The sequence below is a fragment of the Corythoichthys intestinalis genome, chromosome 22, assembly GCF_030265065.1.
Source record: "Corythoichthys intestinalis isolate RoL2023-P3 chromosome 22, ASM3026506v1, whole genome shotgun sequence".
In the NCBI taxonomy this organism is placed as follows: domain Eukaryota; kingdom Metazoa; phylum Chordata; class Actinopteri; order Syngnathiformes; family Syngnathidae; genus Corythoichthys; species Corythoichthys intestinalis.
The window spans coordinates 7,834,616-7,857,023 of record NC_080416.1 but is presented as its reverse complement, the minus strand read 5'-3'; the positions used below and the strand labels follow the sequence as shown (position 1 = coordinate 7,857,023).

General features: G+C 39.2%; 1 protein-coding gene across 2 annotated transcripts in view; it reads right to left on the bottom strand.

Moving 5' to 3' along the window:
* The window catches only part of LOC130910911 (ephrin type-A receptor 7-like), a 747,396-nt gene that overhangs the window by 25,029 nt on the left and 699,959 nt on the right, over positions 1-22,408 (bottom strand). For both annotated transcript variants that reach the window (XM_057828557.1, XM_057828559.1), the window contains 2 exons: positions 12,146-12,271; positions 11,901-12,086 (listed from right to left, as the gene is read on the bottom strand). In XM_057828557.1, coding sequence (XP_057684540.1) covers positions 11,901-12,086; positions 12,146-12,271 — 312 coding nt within the window. The remainder of the gene's footprint in view (positions 1-11,900; positions 12,087-12,145; positions 12,272-22,408) is intronic.

Below are 22,408 nucleotides of genomic sequence, written 5' to 3'. Positions count from 1 at the left end.
ATAGCGAAAACCTATCCAACCCAAGTTGTCAATCACAGCTGTGTTGTTTTAGCAAATACGGCAGCTGTTGCTCCCTAAAGTTTTATGGCGGTGAATAAGCATTCTTTGCTTTGCTGCAGCTATCGATTATTTTAGTCGTCGATTAATCGATAAATCATTAGTTCGAATAATCGAGTAATCGGATAAGAAACATGAAAAATTAAATCGCCTGAGCTGAGCCTCAAACGGTATAAAATAAATAAATAAATGAGGATCTATGTACAGCAAAAGAACAATTGGCTAACTTACATCGCAAAAGTCCGCTAGTTTAAATGCTATTAAATGCTAACTTTTTTACAATGCACTTAAAAAATGATTCAGATACATATTCCCACAAAAATAGGCTAAATGTACCTATAAACTAAATTACGAATTCATTAAAAAAAAAAAAAAAACATTAGCTCAAACAAAATTTAGCTTATGTTGGTCTTAATAGGGAGCACCTGGATTCAGCCATGTGAATTGAGCCAGACGAGAAGGCAGTGTATCCACCAAAATCAATAAAAGTAAATGCAAACATTTTCAAAATAAACCATTACAACGTCACTTTAAACGAATACGCGAAGCAGCAAAATTTAATTCGAATATTTTTTTTCTAATCGAATACTTGAGTTAATCGATTAATCGTTGCAGCACTACTTTCAATATTATCCAAAGTTGATAAATAAACAAGTTACATCATAAACAGACATGTGGAAAATGAATACGGTGTGAATAAATGCTTGCTGCAAGAAGACTTTCTTTCTTGTGCGTCCATGACCAAACGTAAATAAATGAAAGGATGATTATAAATGGTTATTAAATATTTGCTTTTACCAATGAAGGCTCACAATAAAGTATTGATTGCTATAATAGTATGTTCCATGATTGATTGCAGTAAGAGACATTTTAGTGATTGATAACTATAGACATGTTTAGCTCTTGATAAAACTGCCTTGTCATTCTGACCGGTTTAAACTGGCTTAGGTTCCATAGGTCAACTTCAATACATTTAAGGAATTATATTGTTGCATTTCATTACGGACCAAATGCTATGGCTTCATGATATTTATTTGATGAGATAGTTATTAAGTTTTTATTATATATTTTCTTTTATCAATTGCTGCCACGATGAAGAAATGCTTTTGCTTATTATTATTATTGTTCACAAAAAAAGAATGTTTTGTCTTGCCTGGTCAAGGGCAGAAGAGGCCGCTTTGCTTTGCTGAAATGTGCTGACACATATGTATATAATTCCACCTACATGGAGACACATAGCCAAACAAAGACAAGAGGTCTCGCCAGCTTGCTTCCCCTTTTTCCGTTTTAGGGAAAGACACCCATCTGTTGCTAGGGACATCCCAAATAAAAAACGAGGTGAAGGAGGGGCTAGTTAGACCGATGGCGGAAGCTGTGTATTTTCCCCCTCTTTCTCCTTGCAAGCTTTTGAACTAAATTGAGTGCTGTCTCTCCTCATTTTGGGTAATATTATAAATGTCTACCTAAGGATTCGTATTTGAACTTGACAGTACATATTCCCTTTGTTCATAGAAAGTTTTTGGCATTTACTTTGGAATCGCAACCGTATATAACGTTACTCGCATGCACAGAACCGCAAAGTTGTAATTCCTGATGGGGCGCAAAATCTGACAATACCGGCCCAGTACCAACATTTCAGCGAGTTTTACGAACAGGTCATTACCGACGCGAATTAGAAATTGAATATGAACACGAATCTGACACAGTTTCAGTGTTGAAGTGCATAAAATAATTGCTGTCTGTGAACAAGAAGAACAGGACTACTAAAGTTCATTTATTTTGAACCACAATTTGAACTAGTTCGTGTAGAAAAATGAACTTTTTGACTGACACAATTTATCGACAAACAGTTCACATTTGCAAACCTTTGATTTTGCTTTAGAAAAAAAATGATAGTTACATATCTTACTAATAATAATAATAGTTCAACTTTTCTCATTGTTTTAGATACAAATGAAATTTATAGCTAAAACTGTTAAGCCTGAAACAAGATTTATATATGAAACAATTTGTCGACTAATCGCAAAAATAATCGACGATTAATCGACTATTAAAATTATCACTTTGTGTCAGCTCCGATAAGTACAGTAATGGAACACGCTATACCACACTTTCCAACTTATATTGGATCGGCAACGCCTATAGCTTTTCACTTTTCATTAGATTAAAATGTCTGAGCTGAGGTACACCTGTGAAAGCATAATTGGATCATCCATCTCAAATCACGACTACACGGCCAGCCAGCGAAGAAGCGGCGCTCGCAGGCTGGGCCGAAAATAGCAGCTGGCAATCAGCAAATGTACGAGTGAGGCTTCCAAAGCAACAGGTTCCTCTGCTGTTTCCTTCAAAAAGCTAACAAAACAATTTATTGCATTTTCTGTAATCCTGTTACACATCTTGGCACTGTTTGGAAAATGTGGGAGCAAACGGGTCATGGGCGTTTAGCTTTTCCATCTCAATGACATCTGAGTTCATATTAGGATTTGAATGACAGCCAAAGGATGGAGAAAAGAGCATTAAATGTATTTTTCCCCATGGCTGACCTCCCAAAAAAATATCATGAACAGTATATATTTACAATAAGGTCTATATACACATCAATGGCAGTGGAACATCATTGACTGTCAGCTCTACCAGCTCAAAGGCTGTTGAAGTCCAAATTGCTGTCAGAGATGAATCTTTCATAAAAGCTGATGAAAAAACATTAATTTGTAACCAAGGTTGCCTGATATTACCAGCTGATAAAAGCATTTTTAAATTAAATCTGATAATATTGACATAGGTTTTTCACTATTGGTTTTGGGCCAGTATGCATGATGCCTTCAAAGTGGGTGTTGAAGCCTTCTGCCTTTGTAGAAGGGCTAATGACAGTTTAGCGCAGCAGTTATGCTCAATGATCATTGGACGTCCCAAACTAAGATGCTTTTAATTGTTATGTGAGCGGACCATTTGCATTCATAGCGCAAAATTAAATGAACAATAAATGTGTGAAAAATAATTAATTATAAACTCATGAAATAAAACTACTGCGTTACCGGAAAGAAATAGTCACTAGCAAAAATGGAAAACTAATTTTAAAAAAAATCTGTGCAAAAGCCCATCAAAATGCATTTTGGGAATAGCTCCTTGACAATTCATTGTGTGGGTTAGTCTGTCTTTCACCTGCCTGTATTTGTAATGCTTTGTCGTCACCTAGTGGCACTTTGGGGTATATTTGACTGCAACTGATGTTTGCACTATTTTGATTTCAGCATAAAATATAGTGTTGCAATATAGGCACTTTTTTACAAAACTTCATGTACCGCTCATTGATTGCAAATGAGGCTTCAGTTCCATTCACAGATGTTAATTGCTTTTCAGAACACCGTAGAACCAACATAAAACATTAAATTTTGTCCGTTAGCATAGCAACACAGATGCTAATGTCGAAATACAATACAAAGTTGCGCTAACCACTTTAGCTTGCATTCAACCAATGGCAGTCAATGATGTACAGGGCACATAACATGCGTGAGAAACTCCGAATGCAACTGCTCTCTTTCTCAACAAAAAATGTCAACCTTCCGGTTAGCGACGTAGCGGGCGCACTTATGGTTAAAAATAAAAGCATGACGTATTCAACATGAATGCATATGCCTGCTTGCCTGGCACAGCCAGACTATTCTCCCTGTATTTTTCAAACACTGTGAGAAATAATTTGGGACCCAACCCATTAACGGCCTCTCGAGCATGGTACAAAATCAACCGTCCAATCAGATTCGTTTATTTGCGTGACTACTCTTAACGAGTAACGTTCCTCTTCCGCGCCAAAAGTCGTTTCTACAACAACACAGATGGCGAACGGGAGAGCCGAGAATATGTTCCAATCCGCTTTAAAACCAGTTTTAAATTACCAAAAACACATTGAAACAAGTCATTGACAACAGTCAACATGGCTCGCGCTAGCCATGTTGAATAAACTTCTCTATTCTCTGCTCACGCTAATTACTTGTCACTTTAACAATGTCACGTCTGCCCGTCGCTGATTGGTCCACTCAGCTGTCTGTTTGCTGTGGCTTGCTCCGCCCTCGGAATTTGATATGCCGGACGGTCCCGGTATACCAGGCAAGATGCCTGCAGCTACACTTCTGTTGAAGTTCTCTTATATTCACAGAATATTTATTTGTAAAATCTTGAAATTGTTACATTTATCATTATTAAAACATCCAGTGGGGCATCACAATACAATTAGCCATAATATGTTAAATCAACGACAGCATATATCGGTATCTGTTTGATATGGGTATCAGATTTTTGGAGTTGGACAATATCGGGATATCGGTTAAAAAGTAATTATCGGACAACTTGTCCTAAAGAAACAAAAAAAGTTCTGTATAGTGCAATAGTGGTCCAAGTCCAAACAGCTTACAAATTTGGTAATACTGTGTAAAAAAAAATAGTAGATGAACATGAATTTATGCTATAATCTAGTTCGTCGAAAATGTTAGTTTAGTGCAGTACTTCTCAAATATTGGGGCGCGCCCCCCCAGGGGGGCGCAGAGCGATGCCAGGGATGGCGCGTGTGACCTCGGGGAACATGCTTTTTTTTTTTTTTTTTTTTGCCGTACTAGAATAAAGTGTACTTGCACATCCACTCAATCGGTGGCAGTGGCGCTCTCATTTTCAAAATGCGCGCAGTATTTTTGAAGTAAGCAAGAGCACACGGAAGAGACTCATGAAGAGCTGGAGAGCTGTGCGCCGTTTTCGAAAGCCGTTTTCCGGCCGGACTCACGCAGCGACCCACTGTCTTCTCCGGTTCTCACTTGTCTGCCCGAGAAGTGCCATTTTCGGCTTGGGATCGTCACGACGACCGCTCTCACCTATGGTTCTCCCTCGGCCGCCGAGAATGCGCTTTTTTCGGGCCGTTTGCCTTTTGGCTTTGACATTTAATACAGTGGTAGATGAGGAAAGACCACTGTTTACTGTGTCTAAAAATGATTATAGCGGACAGCCGGAAGCCAAACCAATTAAGACGCCACTTAAAGACATGAGACCCCAATCTCACTGATAAGCCGCTTGGTTGTTTTTCAGCGAAAACGTGCCGAATATTGCCAAAAATCGTCCCGCTTTGTCAGTGTTATATCAGTAAACCAGTGAGCACTGTTAGCATGCTCAGTACAAAATAACCCCACTCCATTGCAAACTGGATGTGATACTGTGAGCAGCGAGCAGCGAAAATAAAAACTGTCCTTCTGTCCAAAGACCCTTTTTTTTTTTTTTTCTATTCAGTTTTGTTTTTTCGGTCAAATTTTTGGGCATATTGTCCTCATGAGTTAATGTTTCTAGTCAATTTGAATTTGTTATTATTTACTGATTTTATTTTTCAGTATCAAATGGTCAAAAATGTACCTTGAGTGTATTTTTACAGTTTAGATGTGACTTTTTTTTTTTTTTTTTTAATTCAGGCAAATTGATGCGCGTTAAATCTTTTCTGTTACAAACAAAACAATGTTAATAAAGTTATACTTTATAAGTTAATCTCTGTTATTTTCTCTAATAGAAAAAAGGATACAATATGAGGCAGAGGCGTACTTATAGTAATAATAGTAATATTATAGACAAATGATACTATTTACAGTGGCGGCAGAGTTTGGGGGGGGGGGGGGGGGGCGCGAAACATTTACGTCTTCCTTGTGGGGGCGTAACAGAAAAGAATTGAGAACCACTGGTTTGGTGCAATAGTCGTCCAAGTCTAAACAAGCATTAAATGCAGGTTTTCCCAAACACATACAAGATTGTGGTTCACCGCCACACCAAAATAAAAGCCGCCACGCCTTGCAAACTAGCGGCAGCCTCGTGTGAAGGGTTCAGTGGCAACCTATTCATTGTATATAGTAATGTTTGTAACTATACGTGGCCCCCTTAAGAGACAATTGGACTGGGGAGATGATACGTAGGAGGGAAGTGAGTAGGAAGAATGGGAGAACGGGCGAGATTGCGTGAGATAGCGGTCGCGTGTCGCGGCAGCCCGCAGCACCCCTGCGTCTCCGGACATTCTGTATCAGTTTGTTTTTTCGGTCAAATATGGCTCTTTCAACATTTTGGGTTGCTGACCCCTGGACTACTAGATGTAGTCGTACTATTGCTACGAGAAAAAAAGTTATTATTACGTAGGGTAACGTAGCTGTAATCAGCTATGCATTTTGCATACTGTACATGTACCATAGCTGAGAGCTACAACATTAGCCTGGCTAATGAAATATTTCAAATATATCTTTGTTATAGTTCTTCTTGGGCGGAAAAAACGTGAAAAAAAAACAAAACTCATTTGTCATGACATGATGCAATTTCGCCGTGGCACGACATGGTGAGGCTGTCCGACTTCGATGCAGCCCACCACCACAACTTCAAAAAATCCTCGGGGAAGCTCAGAAATGTATCAATGCATAATAAGAGATACAGTAGTAAACAACATTAACTTACACTAAAATGTGAAATCACTGGGAAAAGTTGAATAATTCCAGTGCAGTACTGGTCCAAGGTCAAACAATCAAACTGCTCAGTACATAAAAAAAGTGATAAATATCATTAACTTATGCTAAAATGTGGATATTGGAAAAATTGGACAAGTTTAGTTCAATAGTGGTCCAAGTCTATAAAACAGTGAAATTTACCAATCCATAATAATAGTTTGTTTTTGCTAAAATGTGGATAAACTAGGCAAAAATTAACAGTGAAGCAGCTTTAGCCATTCCTTCACCCCTAATAAAAGACATATTGGCAGTGAGCGAGTCAACGTTAGCAGTACTTACTCTTGTCACACCTGGTGATTCCTAGCCAAACAGCATGCCTGCATCCTACACTGGAACCGCATGACAGGCTAACGCGCACGTCAACACAATCAAAGTGCACACCGCCTTAGTGTTTGTGTGACACGCACAGCGATGGCGCGCATGTGTGAGGGTGAGATTGGAGTGCTTTCCAGGGTCCCACAGAGTCTCTAGCACCAATTACTGTACCAGCACATCTGCTGCCGTCCCGCTGAGCGCAGTGTGTCCGGGCGCCGTGCCCACGCCAGCATCACAAAAACTTTACAAACTCTTTAAGCGTCTCCTCTCACCTGCCTTTGCCATTAACCTCCACCTCTTAGCAGATCATGGCGCCTCTTTCCTGCCTCAACTTGATTTTTTTATCCCGTTTTCTCAGCGGGGCATCAACAGCTATCCGTCTGGGCCCTTATGTCGCCGGGCTGTCGGCGTGGGGCGTCCATTCAAGTGCTCGCCGTACGCTCTTACACCTTTTTCCCCCCATTCCGTCAGGCGGTAAGGTCTTCCTCGCTGTGAGTGTTGATTCCCTCACAGTGTCTGGGAACTCTATCCAATTTTCTGCTGTCCAGAACACTCGCTTTATTTTCATTTCTGTCCTTACTCGCCTCAAGGTTGACCCCATCCTGGACACCATATATTGAAATACTAATTCTACTATTTTTCTACCATGTTCTGAATTGGTACTTCTACCAACAGCAACTTCAATCCTATAAATTGCCCCACTTTGATGCTAGTTAATGGTGATACATGAACCTGATCTGACACAGCAACTTTAGCATCAGTTTTGTTTTTGGCAACTTGGGTTTGATCGAACCATAAGGGTTCTGGACTGGTTTTCTCCCAATTTACAAGCTTAATCCAGTTGTTTTAACAGCTAGTCCTCAATCTAATGGGCGGAGGAACTGGTTTGCTCAGTGGACAGTTGACTGGCACTTGGTATGAGGGAATACAAAAGACCAATGGGCAGCGTGTTCTCAAATTTTGACCCATTTATAAAACATGCTGTCAAAATGAGAAGAATTTGAACGGGGATTTGCTAAAGCATTAGCTTGCTAGCTTAGATAAATACATTTTGAATTTGGACAAAAATGGTTTATTATTCCGAATTCCAAAGGGTTCGGTGAATCAACATGTGAAATTGTGGGGTTCGGTACCGGCGTTTTTTAATAACGGCACTATTTTTTTCAGTAGTGAGTAATCTAATTACCGTATTTTTCGGACTTCAAGTCGCACCTGAGTATAAGTCGCACCAGCCATAAAATGCCCAACGAAGAGGAAAAAAAACATATATAAGTTGCACCGGAGTATAAGTCGCATTTTGGGGGACCTTTACTTGATGAAATCCAACACATAGAACAGATCTGTCATCTTGAAAGGCAATTTAATATAAAAATACAGTAGAGAACAACATGCTGAATAAGTGTAAAGTGCATGAACAACGAAATGCGAATATACTGTCCTCACCAGGACGATACGTCTCGGTACTGGCTATACAGCGAGCTAAACTCCCAAATGACGATGCTGGACGTCAGTATAATTTGCGGAATCAATTTCTTCCTCGATACCAAACAGGTTGGCATCAACGTAAATAAATGATAATTAGGTGCTGTTACAGCAATGACACAAATGGTTAGCATGCGTTCGCTAGCATTAGCACATCGTTCAAACAACCACACAACTGGCTTTAAGTGTCCAATCGCGGGTGGAAAACACAACAAAAACAGAAAAGATGATACACACAGGCGTTGCCTCTGTAGATATTTTACAAGCATAAACAATGAACGTAGGTTTGCAGCCGTGTTTCTCGCTCGCTAACTCGCCCACTCACTCAAGCTGTGTAGCTGTCCATCTTCTTCTGGTGTGTGAGCGGTCTTCTTCACGTAAACAAGTGCGAGCGCACCCTCACGTGGGCATGAAAGCGCCACAAACTAAAAGCATGCATTTCAATATAAAAAAGTCAATACAATTGAACACACATTGCCAAAGGCAGAACGCGAACGTGGCCATAACTATTAAGAGTTATTCAGATAACTATAGCATAAAGAACATGCTCGCAAGTTTACCAAACCATCAGTGTCACTCCAAAACACCAAAATAACGTGAAATGATATCATAATGTGTTAATAATTTTCACACATAAGTCGCTCCTGAGTATAAGTCGCACCCCCAGCCAAACTATGAAAAAAACTGCGACTTATAGTCCGAAAAATACGGCAATTAGTTTTCTTATCTTGGCAACGCCGTTACCGTTACTGAGGATGTAAAGGCGTGCGTTACTACGTTGGTTGAATGACACCAGAAAAGTCTGTGAGAGACACTACTCACGGAGACGAGAGAGCAGAGCGGGAGTGGGGAAGAGGGAAGGGACTTGTGACGCCGTTACTAATGCGATGCTAGGTGGCTCCAATACTACCTGACAGTAGCCGATAGCCTACAAACTACCCCCACATGATGCCACGGTAGATATCACATGTATATAGAACTAGATGCGAAATGACGGACACGGCGGCGTTAGCACATGTATTGAGAACTAGATGCGAAATGATCGACTCGACGGCGTTAGTAAACAGCCGCCATCTTAAAGCAGTAGACTTCTCAGGAAGGTGCTGTTGTAGAGAACCTTCCAAGCGAACCTAAGTAACTTTTCATCTAAAATACTCCTAAATCGGCAAAATCTTGACTTGAATCTACCTTTAAATGATGAAACAGTTTTAAAACTTCCACATGTCGAAAGTAGACCAAAGGAAACTAATGGAATTTTAACAGCTTTAACGGTTGATTCACAACATTAAATGACTTCCAAACATAGAAAAGGTTACTGCGTTTTTTTGTTGTTGTGTTTTTTGTTTTTGTTTTTTTTGTTATGGAAAAAAAAGAAAAAAAAACAGGAAAGGTAACACCAGTTACTTTGCCAAGTAACCAATTACTCTTACATTCTGGTAACTAAGTTACTAACTCAATTACTTTTTGGGAGAAGTAATTTGTAGCCGTAAATAATTACTTTTTTAAAAGATTAACAACACTGTTCGGTACCTTTAGCAAGGTTTAGAACCACTGTTCTATATGCATATAAATGTTTTAGTCAAAAAACAAATGTTTCCAACGATTTCAAGTGAACATAGACAAACGCCGCATAGTGTAGCGTCTACAAGGACAATGCTAACTTTGTGATAATACATACTCAGTAGGAAAAGCAGTGCATTTTTCTCAATTAAACCTACCTAAAAGCCATAAGCCATGAACTGTATGAAAAAAGAAAAAAAAAAAGTTGTACGAGCTTGCTATGCTAAAGTTGACGCAAATGCTATGTTAACGCGACAAGTTACATTTAGTGTGTGATGATCACTCAACACAGACTTTTAAAGGCCGAAACATAATTGCATATTCTCTCTTGCCACGACAAGACAACAAATCCTTCTATGTTTTTCCAAACTAGCGAGATGGAGCGCAGCCTAGCTAGAAACACAACCTAAGCTAACCTAAGGAAGGGCAGCGGCGCACCACATCTCACATGAGTGACATGACCCAAACACCGCTACGATGCAAGTTAACGTACTCCATGTCCAATATTAAAATGTCATGCGTTGTGAACATAAAACAGAAACTGTCGCATTTTTGTCTCCTCATCTCGTTAGACGAAAACTAGCATTCGTCTCTTTATATTGCAGTCTCCCAAGCCGCGTTTTTAGCTCATCAGGGTCATGAGAAAATTGTTTCTCGACGAAATATTTCCGTCCGTGTCATTGTCGACAAAAAGAACACTGTTTAGGTTATGTTATTTCGTAAATTAACTCATTGGCTGCCATTAACGGTGGTAGACATCCAATCATTGGAATTGAAACATGCTAGAAATTCCAGTTCAAATGGATTGAAACTAAAGATGCCGATCGATTGGGTCCGATCACGTCATTTTCAAAGTATCGGTATCGGCAAAAAAAATATCGGACATGCCTTTTTTTAATACATATATATTTAATAATTTAATTGTTTTCTAATTGTATTTAACGTTACAGACAAAATGTCTTACACTCATCCAGAGTCTTTAGTTTTTGGCTTAAAATAGGGCTATCAAATTTATCACGTTAACGGCGGTAATTAATTTTTAAAAAGTGTATCACGTTAAATATTTAACGCAATTAATGCATGCGTTGCACAACCCACTCACGCATTGTCGCGCTCAATCTTTAATGGCCGTTTTACCCATTTAGAGAGATAAAAGGCAGGGTAAAATGAGTAGAGTGAAATTTGGCAGCCTTTGGAGCCATTTTTTAATTGGCTAAAGCCTTAAAATCCATCTCTCAACAACTAGAAATATTGTGAGAAGCAATGTGAGGAAGAAAGGTAGTGGTTGATCTTTTTCTTAACACCCTATTTTATTTCCCAACGCAGAGAAGATATATCAATTGGTGCCACTACGCACAGTCATGGTTGCACTTCCCATCATGCATTTGGGCAGAACAATTAAATGGCTACAGTATCATTTACTGAAAGCTCATAAAAATCCACGAGATGGCAATATTTAGTCACAATATACAAAGTCACATTTATCCTTTAAGAATTACAAGTCTTTCTATCCGTGGATCCCTCTCACAGAAAGAATGTTAATAATGTAAATGCCTTCTTGAGGATTTATTGTCATAATAAGCAAATACAGTACTTATGTACTGTATGTTGAATGTATATATTCGTCCGAGTTTTATTAATTTTTTTCTTAATGCATTGCCAACATGTATATGATCGGGAAAAATTATCGGGAATGATTGGAATTGAATCGGGAGCAAAAAAAAAAGCAATCGGATCGGGAAATATCGGGATCGGCAGATACTCAAACTAAAACGATCGGGATCGGATCAGGAGCAAAAAAACATTATCGGAACAACCCTAATTGAAACCCAGTCTGACAATACTTTCCTCCTACCACAAGAAGGCACAATACTATATCTTCGCTGGACACCAAAATTTAGCTCCAAGAACAACCCCTGAGCTTTCTTTTATTTAAACTTCAAACAATTACATTCCCTTTCTGATCTCTCTTACCGCTGGTGACGACCCCCTCCAGTCTGATGATGTTGGAATGGTCAAACTGCCCGAGGATCCCAGCCTCGCTGAGGAAGGAGCGCCGCTGTTTCTCCGAGCAACCGGCTCGTAACGTTTTGATGGCCACCGGCAGCTCTCGCTTGCTAGGCAGCTTCAGACAGCCACGACACACCTCGCCAAAGTCACCTAACAGAAAAATAGAGGTGAAGTCGCTGTAAAAAAGGGGATATTTGATGAGTCAGTACCTGTGTGAACAATTCTCTCAATCTTGATGCTGGAGTTGTCCAACTCCTTGGCAAAAGCATGGATTGCTTGGAGAAGATCTTCGCATGTCTCTGGGTCGATGTAGGTTCTCCGCGTAGGAATCTTGACTGAAAGGATTCAAAAACATATCAACGTGTATGTTAGTGCCAACAAGAAATGCAAATTCATACTTTTTCAGCGACTTTGTGACTGTCAATCAGTTTTAGGCAAGCACGGAATGTGACAAAATGAAAGGCTCAGACAACTTTGGGCTCCTTCTGCACAGCTTAAGATGTTCCTCAACCATGCGTTTCATTTTTCACTCACCTCAAAATGTTTACTAAAACAGAGCTGGCACAAACGATTTTGAGAGTCGATTATTCACCAATTATTTTTGCAATGAGTTAACTAATCGGCTCATGCAAAAACCATATTTATTGTTATATAACTACAGCCTTAACATTTTAGCTGTTAAATGGTAAATGGTGTTATACTTATATAGCGCTTTTCCACCTTTCAAGGCGCTCAAAGCGCTTTACACTATCTCGCCATCTACCTACTGGTGACGCAGCACCAGGAGCAAAAAAATGCATAATAATACAGTAGTTTTGGATTTTTCACTCTAATTAAACTAGTTTTAATTCATTTTTAGAGTTTATGTTCACGGTAACTCAAGAACAAATAAAGGGATGATCAAACTTGCAGGATATGTTTGTAATTTAAAAGATGATTACATTTTGGGTCATGAGGTCAAAGATCACAGAGGTCAGAAATACGTTTTGTGTTCAAAATAACTAAAGAACAAAAAAGGATTAGTCAAACTCAAAGGATATGTTAAATATGAAAAGGAAGAGGTAATTACATTTTGGGGTCATGAGGTTAAAGTTCACAGAGGTCAGAAATATGTTTGTGTTCAAGCTAATTCAAGAGTGAAAAAAGGGATTAGTCCAACTCTGAAGATATGTTTAATACCAAAAAGAGGAGGTCATTACATTTTGGGGTCGTGAGGTTAAAAGTTTACGGAAGTCCGAAACTAAATTTTGCGACTCAAATTTGGCGGGTAGGTGATATGACGAGAAAGGAAAGGGTCAATGGTCAAGGGTCACATAGGTCAAAAAAATGCCGACGCTTTGAATTTGGGTGCTTTTTAAATTCTGGTGTTCACCATTTCGTTTATTTTCATTAACTATCACGATGGTGCGGAATGGGGCTACATCTATCGACTGTTTTAGTAGTCGATTAATCTACCAACGAGTTAGTTCGAATAATCAAGTAATTTAATGCGTGGCAGAATAAATAGCATTAAATGCGAATATTAAATAAGATCCCTGAGTGTTTATTCAAACTATGCAGAATTGCACTTTCATTTAAAAATAATTAAGATACCTGAGCTTAGCCTCAAATGACATAAAAAAACAATAAATGAGCATCTAAGTTCAACAAAAGAACAAATGGCTAACTTGATTAGCAAACGTCCGCTAGCTTAAATGCTATAAAATGCTTTTTTTTTTTTTTTTTTTTTTTAACCCTTCTTTTAACAAAATTTTCAAACACATATTCCACAAAAAAAAACAAACAAAAAAAAAAAAAAAACGGTAAAATATATCGATAATGCATTAAAAACAGTAGCTCAAAAAAAAAAAGTACCTTATGTTGGTCTTAAAAGGGGAGCAGCTGGATTTAGCCAAGTTAAATGAGTTTTGTCATATTCACTGTTGCCACTACAGGGCAATGTATCCACCCAAATCAATAAAACTAGATGCAAACACTTTCAAAACAAACCATTACAACGCCACTCTATTTAAACGAATACTCGAAGCAGCAAAATTTGATTCGAAACTTTTTTCTAATCGAATTACTCGAGTTAATCGTTGCAGCACTAGTGCGGAGCTCATTTGGACTATTTAAGTGTAAAATCTGATGTTGGCAAATATTTAAAAAATTGGACGTATTGTACATCTCAGTCAATGTATGCAATAACATAGGAATCTCATCTCTCAATTTTCTCTAAACGATTATTTTACAATCAAAACAGTTGTGGCAGTCCTGCTACGCACCACTTATAAACTGACACAAACAGGCGAAAATATTCAAGTAATCATGTGCCATCACCTAGGATAATTTCACTCAAGGACCACAACAGAGCTGCTGTGTAGCTAATGAGACCACTGAAAATGTTAGCAGATAATTGAAGCCGTACTATTGACCCCGACTGTTTCTCCATTCAAAACAAACCCAAAACAGCAAGCCATTTTCCCCGCCAGACACTTGTTTCCTTCATCAACTGCCGGTTGTGTTTACCAAGCGCTAACAACTAGCAAATAAAGTGACCGGCACACAGCCAATAACCATTAACCAGCAGTGTGTAGCTCTCAATTAGATGACCTTTGTTAGCGCATGTTAAGGATAATCTTCCTGGAAAAGGCCAGGTAGTTTTCCAAAAGCTGGACAGAGGCTTTGAAATGTGATTACAGCTCCAGATCGACCTGAGGGATCCTATACCGGCTGCCTCATAACGGTTTATTGATCCAGTGCACACATATGCGTACAAGCACACCCGCGTATATGCCGCTATCGCCTATTATAAAGCTAAGGAAACCCTTTCAATTTGAGGCAAGAGATTGAAGTCGCTTCTCTGTCAAATTGGGTTTTCGAACATCACTGTAGCTTAAAACTTAAAGGTGATGTCGCCCGGGTGTCCTATAAAACATAAGCCTGCGAAAAGCCTCAGAACTTTCAAAGACGTACTCCGACACAGACACGCTTCATTGGGTGCTTGGTTGATTAGTTTGAGGGTTAACCGTGTCACCGCCAGGAGCGACTGTGGGAAAAGTACTAAGGTAGCCACGATTAATTGACAATTAATTGATAATTAAATTAATTGACGATTACTTTCATAGTCTGTTGATAGTTTAGAGAAATTTTTGACTGGAAAATTGACAAATTTCTTTTATGTCCGTCTTAATACTAATTGTTCTCTTTGCCCTTTTAATTTATGATGGATGGATTAAAAAAAAAAAAAAAGGGGGAAATAACCGAATTATTCACTTTTTAAATAAATTGTTTTACTGTATTTATTCATTCAGTCATTCATTCATTCATTGTCCGACCCGCTTATCCTCACGATTGTAATGGGGCAGCTGGAACTAATCCCAGCTAACTATGGGCAGTAGGCGGGGTACACCCTGAATTGGTTGCCAGCGAAGCGACCCCAAACTTTTGAACCGTAGTGTAAAAATAAATATATATATCTCTATACCTCTATATATAAATATATAGAGGGATCCACGGATAGACTTGTGACTTTGTATATTGTGACTAAATATTGCCATCTAGTGTATTTGTTGAGCTTTCAGTAAATGACACTGTAGCCATGCCCAAATGCATGATGGGAAGTGGAACCATGACTGTGCGTAGTGCTACCAATTGATATATCTTCTCTGCGTTGGGAAATAAGAAAAAGACCAATTACTACCTTGCTTCCCCACATTGCTTCCCATGATATTTCTAATCGTAGGGAGAGGGATTGTAAGGCTTTAGCCAATTAAAAAAAGGCTCCAAAGGCTGCCAAAAATTCACTCTACTCATTTTACGCTGCCTTTTGTCTCGCTATATAGGTATAACGGCGCCATTACAGATTGAGCGCGACAATGCGTGAGTGGGTCGTGCAATGCATGCATTAATTGCGTTAAATATTTTAACGTGATACATTTTTTAAAAAATTAATTACCGCCGTTATTGGGATAAATTTGATAACCCTACTTTAAGCCTAAACTAAAGACTCTGGATGAGTGTAACATATTATGTCTGTAACGTTAAATACAATTAGAGAAAACGATTTAATTAAAAAAAAATATATATATATTGAAAAAAGGCATGGCCGATATTTTTTTGCCGATTCCGATACTTTGAAAATGACGTGATCGGACCCGATCGATGGGGATGGTTCAAAAAGTTTGGGGTCGCTTTGACCCCAAACTTTTTGAACCGTAGTGTAAAAATAAATATATGCATATACAGTGGGGCAAATAAGTATTTAGTCAACCACTAATTGTGCAAGTTCTCCCACTTGAAAATATTAGAGGCCTGTAATTGTCAACATGGGTAAACCTCAACCATGAGAGACAGAATGCGAACCCCCCCCCCCCCCCCCCCCCGAAAATCACATTGTTTGATTTTTTAAAGAATTTATTTGCAAATCATAGTGGAAAATAAGTATTTGGTCAATACCAAAAGTTGATCTCATTTAGAGCTGAAACGAATACTTGAGCAACTCGAGTAACTCGAGTTTAAAAACTGATCCGAGTAATTTTATTCACCTCGAGGAATCATTTAATTTTGCCAGCTCTAAGCATCACGTTTTGCCTGGACTGCTTTTAATGCGGGACACCGCGCTGACGTCACGTGCGTAGAGGAAGAAGCCAAAAAAAAAAAAAAAAAAAAACTTACTCTAGCCGACAGCCGCTACAAACTACCCCGACGTTGCTAAAAACTACGCCCGCATGATGCTAGTTAGGTAGCAGGTAGTGTCCGATGCATCTCATAGATATTGCATGCATTTAAGACTAGATGCGAAATGACAGACTCGGCCGCGTCTGGGCAGCGTTAATGAACAGCCGCCATCTTTAAGCAGTAGACTTCTCATCGCTAATAAATATAACGTTACTGTCACTCGCTCACGTAATGTTAGCCCTTCGGAGGGCTAGGTTTCTATTGATTATGACCACTGTGGCTAACATGTCTTACATACAGGCTTTATTTGTAAAAACACAGCGCTGTAGAGTGATGAGGGTGTAAAATTAAAACATAATAAAGCTAACTGTCAGTTTTAGCTCAGTAGTCATTACTGAATAAATGTGCTCCAATATAACAGGTATCATACATTTATTTTGAACACTGCAAAAACTCAAAATCCTACCAGTACTTACAGTTTAGACTAACTTAACACTTAACTAAAACTTAAAAATAGCTTGACACAAATGGAAATTAAATTGAAACACTTGGGAAAAACATGTAGCTTTCAAGTGATGTATGTTATCAAGCGTAATTACATTTTTAGGTAAGAAATATGTTTTTTTTTTTAATAAGATCTAGAAGTGTTTTGAGTGAAAGCAGTGAATTTTTTTTTTCTAGTCACATTTTGGCTGCAATTGTTGGCTGTTTTCAACAATGTACATTGAAAATAGAGACATTGTGATTGACTGAAAATAGTTAAATATTGGATTAAATGTCTTTTTTTCTCATGTATATTTATATTTGCTCTTTACCTAAAAAGTTTTATCCGATTACTCGATTAATCGATAAAACTTTCAGTCGATTACTCGATTACTAAAATATTCGATAGCTGCAGCCCTAATCTCAATACTTTGTTATGTACCCTTTGTTGGCAATAACGGAGGCCAAACTTTTTCCAAAGCTCTTCACAAGCTTTTCACACACTGTTGCTGATATTTTGACCCATTCCTCCATGCAGATCTCCTCTAGAGCAGTGATGTTTTGGGGCTGTCGTTGGGAAACACAGACTTTCAAATAAGCTATTTTTCTGCTGTAAGTTTATCACTGGTAGATGTCTATTCCATTTGAACTGGGACTGCGAATGAACCACTCCCACTTCAAAAAGGCCCCTCCCACTTCAATGGCTGTCAGTGGCAGCCAATGTCAGGCAACGGGGTCATTTCAGATCATTGCCTGTGGATTATCAGTCACCTTCTGTTGATTTTGGGGCATTTACAGTAATGATAGAAATAATAATAGAAAATAATTGAGAAGCACTGCCCTACTCTTTCCTGTCCTCCCATTTGGACATCTATTAAACTACTACTACTAAACAATCACATTTTGTTTTCGTCTTGGAAAACGATGATAGTGACAAAATATTCATCATCCAACTTTTTTCAGTGCATCGTTTTTGAAAAACAGAAAAAAAAAAAAAAAAACTGCTGTAATGAACATAAAAAAATTATGGTTGTCTTTTCAAATTCAAACAAGCTATGCAGGCGAGATGTGAAAGCTAATTAAAACGTCAGGCGAGAATTCATTTGTACTCTAACTCTGTTTTCATGACATCTGAGCAAATACAGAAGTAATTTATAAACTAGACATCATGCTGGCTATGTCAATTGCCTTAAATAGAAAGTCCAAATTAACTATAGACGGTAAATGCTCACAAGTCTGAATACGATTTAATGTTGTGCAGACTTCGAACGCTACAAACAAGCCAAATCTTGGCTAAAAACAACTGAGAAAACTGATGTCCCGCATACATTACGCTGAGTGATTTCAATAATTTAACCAAGCGCCGCTTCCCTTTGACCTCGCCTTAATCACTGCTTTCACATTAGCCCATAGCGTGACCTCGAATTCAACCGCAGGGCCGATACGGAACAAAATCGAGGCTCATCTGCAATCAGCTTTAATAAACCAGGTTTGGATATTGTTCAAAGTGATTGCCATGGAAAAACTGCAAGCGCAACAGCGAGGGAAAGCATCTGGGGAAATCATCGGGAAAATAGGATCGAGATCGCTAGGCGTGATAATGCTTTTGCGATTTGGCTTTTTGTTCCGAGCAGCAATTGGCCGCCGGTGTGAACGCACCAAGGTGTTGCGTGCCATGTCAATTAAGTCCGACTTATAATTTCTGGGCCTGCATAATATTTTGTTTTATGACTATGTAAACAAAAAGAAAACTACCAAAGATTTGACTTTTTTTCATAAGGAAGAAAATGTTTCTTTCTTATTCTGTTCTTTCCAAAGCGGCCGTTGAGCACCAAAATAAGTCGAGAAATTTTCACGTATTTAGCAGAGATGTCAAATAGTGTTGCATTGATACCAAATCTAGTGTTCACCATCATTCTGAGGTGAAAGTGATGAGTTTATCACCAGTAGACGTCCAATCCATTTGAAGTGGGAGGATGGCAGCGAATAAACGGTCGTTCATTCGCTGCCACCCTCCCACTTCAAACGGGTTGGACGTCTAGCGCCATCAGTGGCAGACAATCAGTTAAGCAGTCTCAGACTAAACCATGATAGCAAGAACTTTACAGTCAACTAAGTGGGAAGGCAGTTGTTTAGTATAAAAGCGGGGAAAAAAGTTTATAGTGATCCCTCGTTTTTCGCGGTTAATGGGGACCTACCCCCCACGTCTCCCCCTACGAAAATCAAGCTTATTTACATTAGGGAAAAAAAAAAAAAAAGCTTTTTTTTGGGTGTGTTCAATATGTTTATTCAGATTGAACAGCATTGGAAAGAGATACAGATAAGACGTTATTTTCCCCCAACGAAAAAAAAAAAAAATATATATATATATATATATATATGAATATGAATATGTATATTTTTAATAAATGGTTCTCAAGCACTGCAAATGTAATAATTATGATATGAATTATATATACCGTATTGGCCCGAATATAAGACGGCCCTGATTAGAAGACAACCCCCCCCCCTTTTTTTCAAGACTCAAGTTTGAAAAAATACTTTTTGAACAAATTAATTTTCATACAGAAAATAATTACAGTAGATCTGAAACAAATGATTATAACAATATTTTTGAGAGAAAAAGCATGTAATTTTGCCTCATACAAATCTTAATATCTGAACATTTAAATATGTAAACTAAAGTCCAATCACATTCGTAAATGAATGGCTTCTGGTTTTTGAAATGTAAATAAACCAATCTATTGTCATAAAACAACAAAATTGCAATAACTGCATTCTTGAACTAACTGTAGTCTTGAAACAAGTCTGAATAAGGAAAAACATTGCAATTAAATAATGCAAACTGGTTAAACTAGTAGCAGAGATCTGTCATGAAGAAACATCGCTTCAATGATGTCTGGCGCCATCTAGCGTCGTGAATGGGGAGAGTAGCTGAGATCTGTCATGACAGACCATCGCTTCAATGATATCTGGCGTCATCTAGCATCGTGAATGGGTATAATGTCTGGACCGCGAATATAAGACGACCCCCTCTTTTTCAATCTTATTTCAATGCAAAAAATAACCGTCTTATATTCGAGCAAATATGGTATATAAAGGAAAATAGCAGCCACAGTAATAGGTCGGTAGGTGGGTCCCACACTTTTTCTCTATGGTGTGGCTCCCGGGGCGTGGCCTCCTCTCTGCCTGGGCTTCTGGCCGCGGAGGGGTTGGCGCTCCGACTTCTCTTGGTGCTTTCCTGTTTCCGCTACCCCCCTTCTTTTCTGCCTGGGCGTCCTCCCTGCGCTCCAGCGTGGGTCGCTGGCTGGGTGCCGGCGGGACGGCTGGGTATCGCCTGCTCCAAGTGGGGATCCTGCCCTGCCCTGGGCTTGGTGGGTCGCTGGGGGTCCCGCGGTTTGCCGTGCCGGTTGGGGGGCCGCGGCGGTGGCTCGTGAGCCAGGTAGGCGGTGGCGCATCCCCTCATCCTGTTCCTGAAGGCCAGTTGATGGGGGCGCGGATGGCCTTGGGGACCACCCTGGATCCCGGGGGGATGACGGCGGCCTTCTGGGCTGCGGGAGGAGGGATTGGTTGCACTGCACCCCCCATGGTGTCAACTGGCCATTGATAGTAATAACATATTCATAAATAGTGTAGGCGTTCAATGTATTTCTTCTTGTTGTTTATACTTCTGTCTGTCATTTTCTTCTGTCCCTCCATAACTCCTTTCTGTTTGCTGCTTTCGACTAATAAACGAGGCATGTTGAATGATCATAATTGGAGTATGTCATACTCCTGTGTGATACATTAAAACTGTTCAGGCCAATGGGACACTCAGATTCTCCGTGTCAAGCAGCTGGACAGGAGAGGTTTAAAAAAAAAAAAAACAATGATTTGTACACATATACATACATGTATCTTAACATTTAAAATAGTGTATTTATTTATTTTTAGTTGAAAAAAAAATCCGCGATGGACTCAACGTTTGCGCAAAGTTTGAAGCACGATGTAGCAAGAGATCACTGTATATATAAAAAAAAAAAACGTATCAAAATGGTATCGGTGCAACACTACTTCAAATGTCTAACTATACCTCAAGCAATACGGTATGCGTATAGTCAAAAATAAATTAATTCTTTATTTATGGCTCTTTTGGTCATCAGTAACAGCTAGCTATACTGCTAGCTGGAGAAAAAGCTAACATTAGCACAGATTTGCTGCTCTTTTACTGTGATTGCACCAAGTATTGTGCACACCAAATAAATCATTTCATAATAACAATACCATTGATCCGTATAAATTAAGCTTATGCTAATCTAGGACCTTTTATTGAAGATGTAACAGAAAACCACTAAAGTGAAGGTTCAATTACAGCCAACCCTCCCACTTCAAATGGATTGCACATCCACTGCCGTCAATGGCAGCCAAATGGTTTAAGTGAGACAAGAAAAAGTGCAAACAAACTATCACAGCGCCCGATGATCTAAAGTTTTGTCTCGTCGTCCCTAGCCAGAAACGGACCCACGGGAGTCCAAAACCGACGCTAGCTAAAGAGAACAAAAATACATCTTAGAGCCTATTTATGCGTGTGTCCATGTCCTCCATAAAAACGATATATATTTTTTTGAAAAGCAGGCCAAATGCTTGTATGTGCGTCAGCTCCTGGCATGTCTTTGTTTGGGCAGATTTAATTCCCAGCCGCATGGCTTTGGCTCATTATTCATCAGCCACAGTGCTCCCAAACCCCTCCTGAGGGCTCAGCATGCTGGGAGATTAAATAACGCAAATGAGCATGCACACGCGCACTACATTTACAAAACTGAGCACACACAAAAGGAAAACTCTAAGCACACAATTACCACTTAAGCAAAGCTTTGCCGTATACACACACACACAAACAGAGGAGATATGTCAAACTACCCCCATTCAGTCACTGTCCAGCCAAAAAGCCTACTGGGAGCTAAGTGTGCTGGGTTTTTAAAAAGAAACGTGGACAAAAGCCGGTTTTGGAATCACAATATCTCACTTTTGACTTTCAGTCCTCTTCTCGCTAGTTCTTGCTCTCCTTATTTCAGTCTGCCCTAATCAAATTCTGCTCCAAACACCTAGAAACTGTGTGAATGCTGGAAGCATTTTCAGCGTGGTACTCCTCCTACACGATGCAATTTTGTTCCTCATGTTCACATGGTAGAGTTTTATTTTTCTTATTCCAAACAGTTCCCCCACAGTCCTATCCTATTTTAAGGAACATTCAACTTCAGAACCCCAATGGTGTTGGATTCAATGTCCAGTTCAAGTGATCACGGCCACTTCATACATAAACGTTAAAAATCATTCCACATCATTCAACA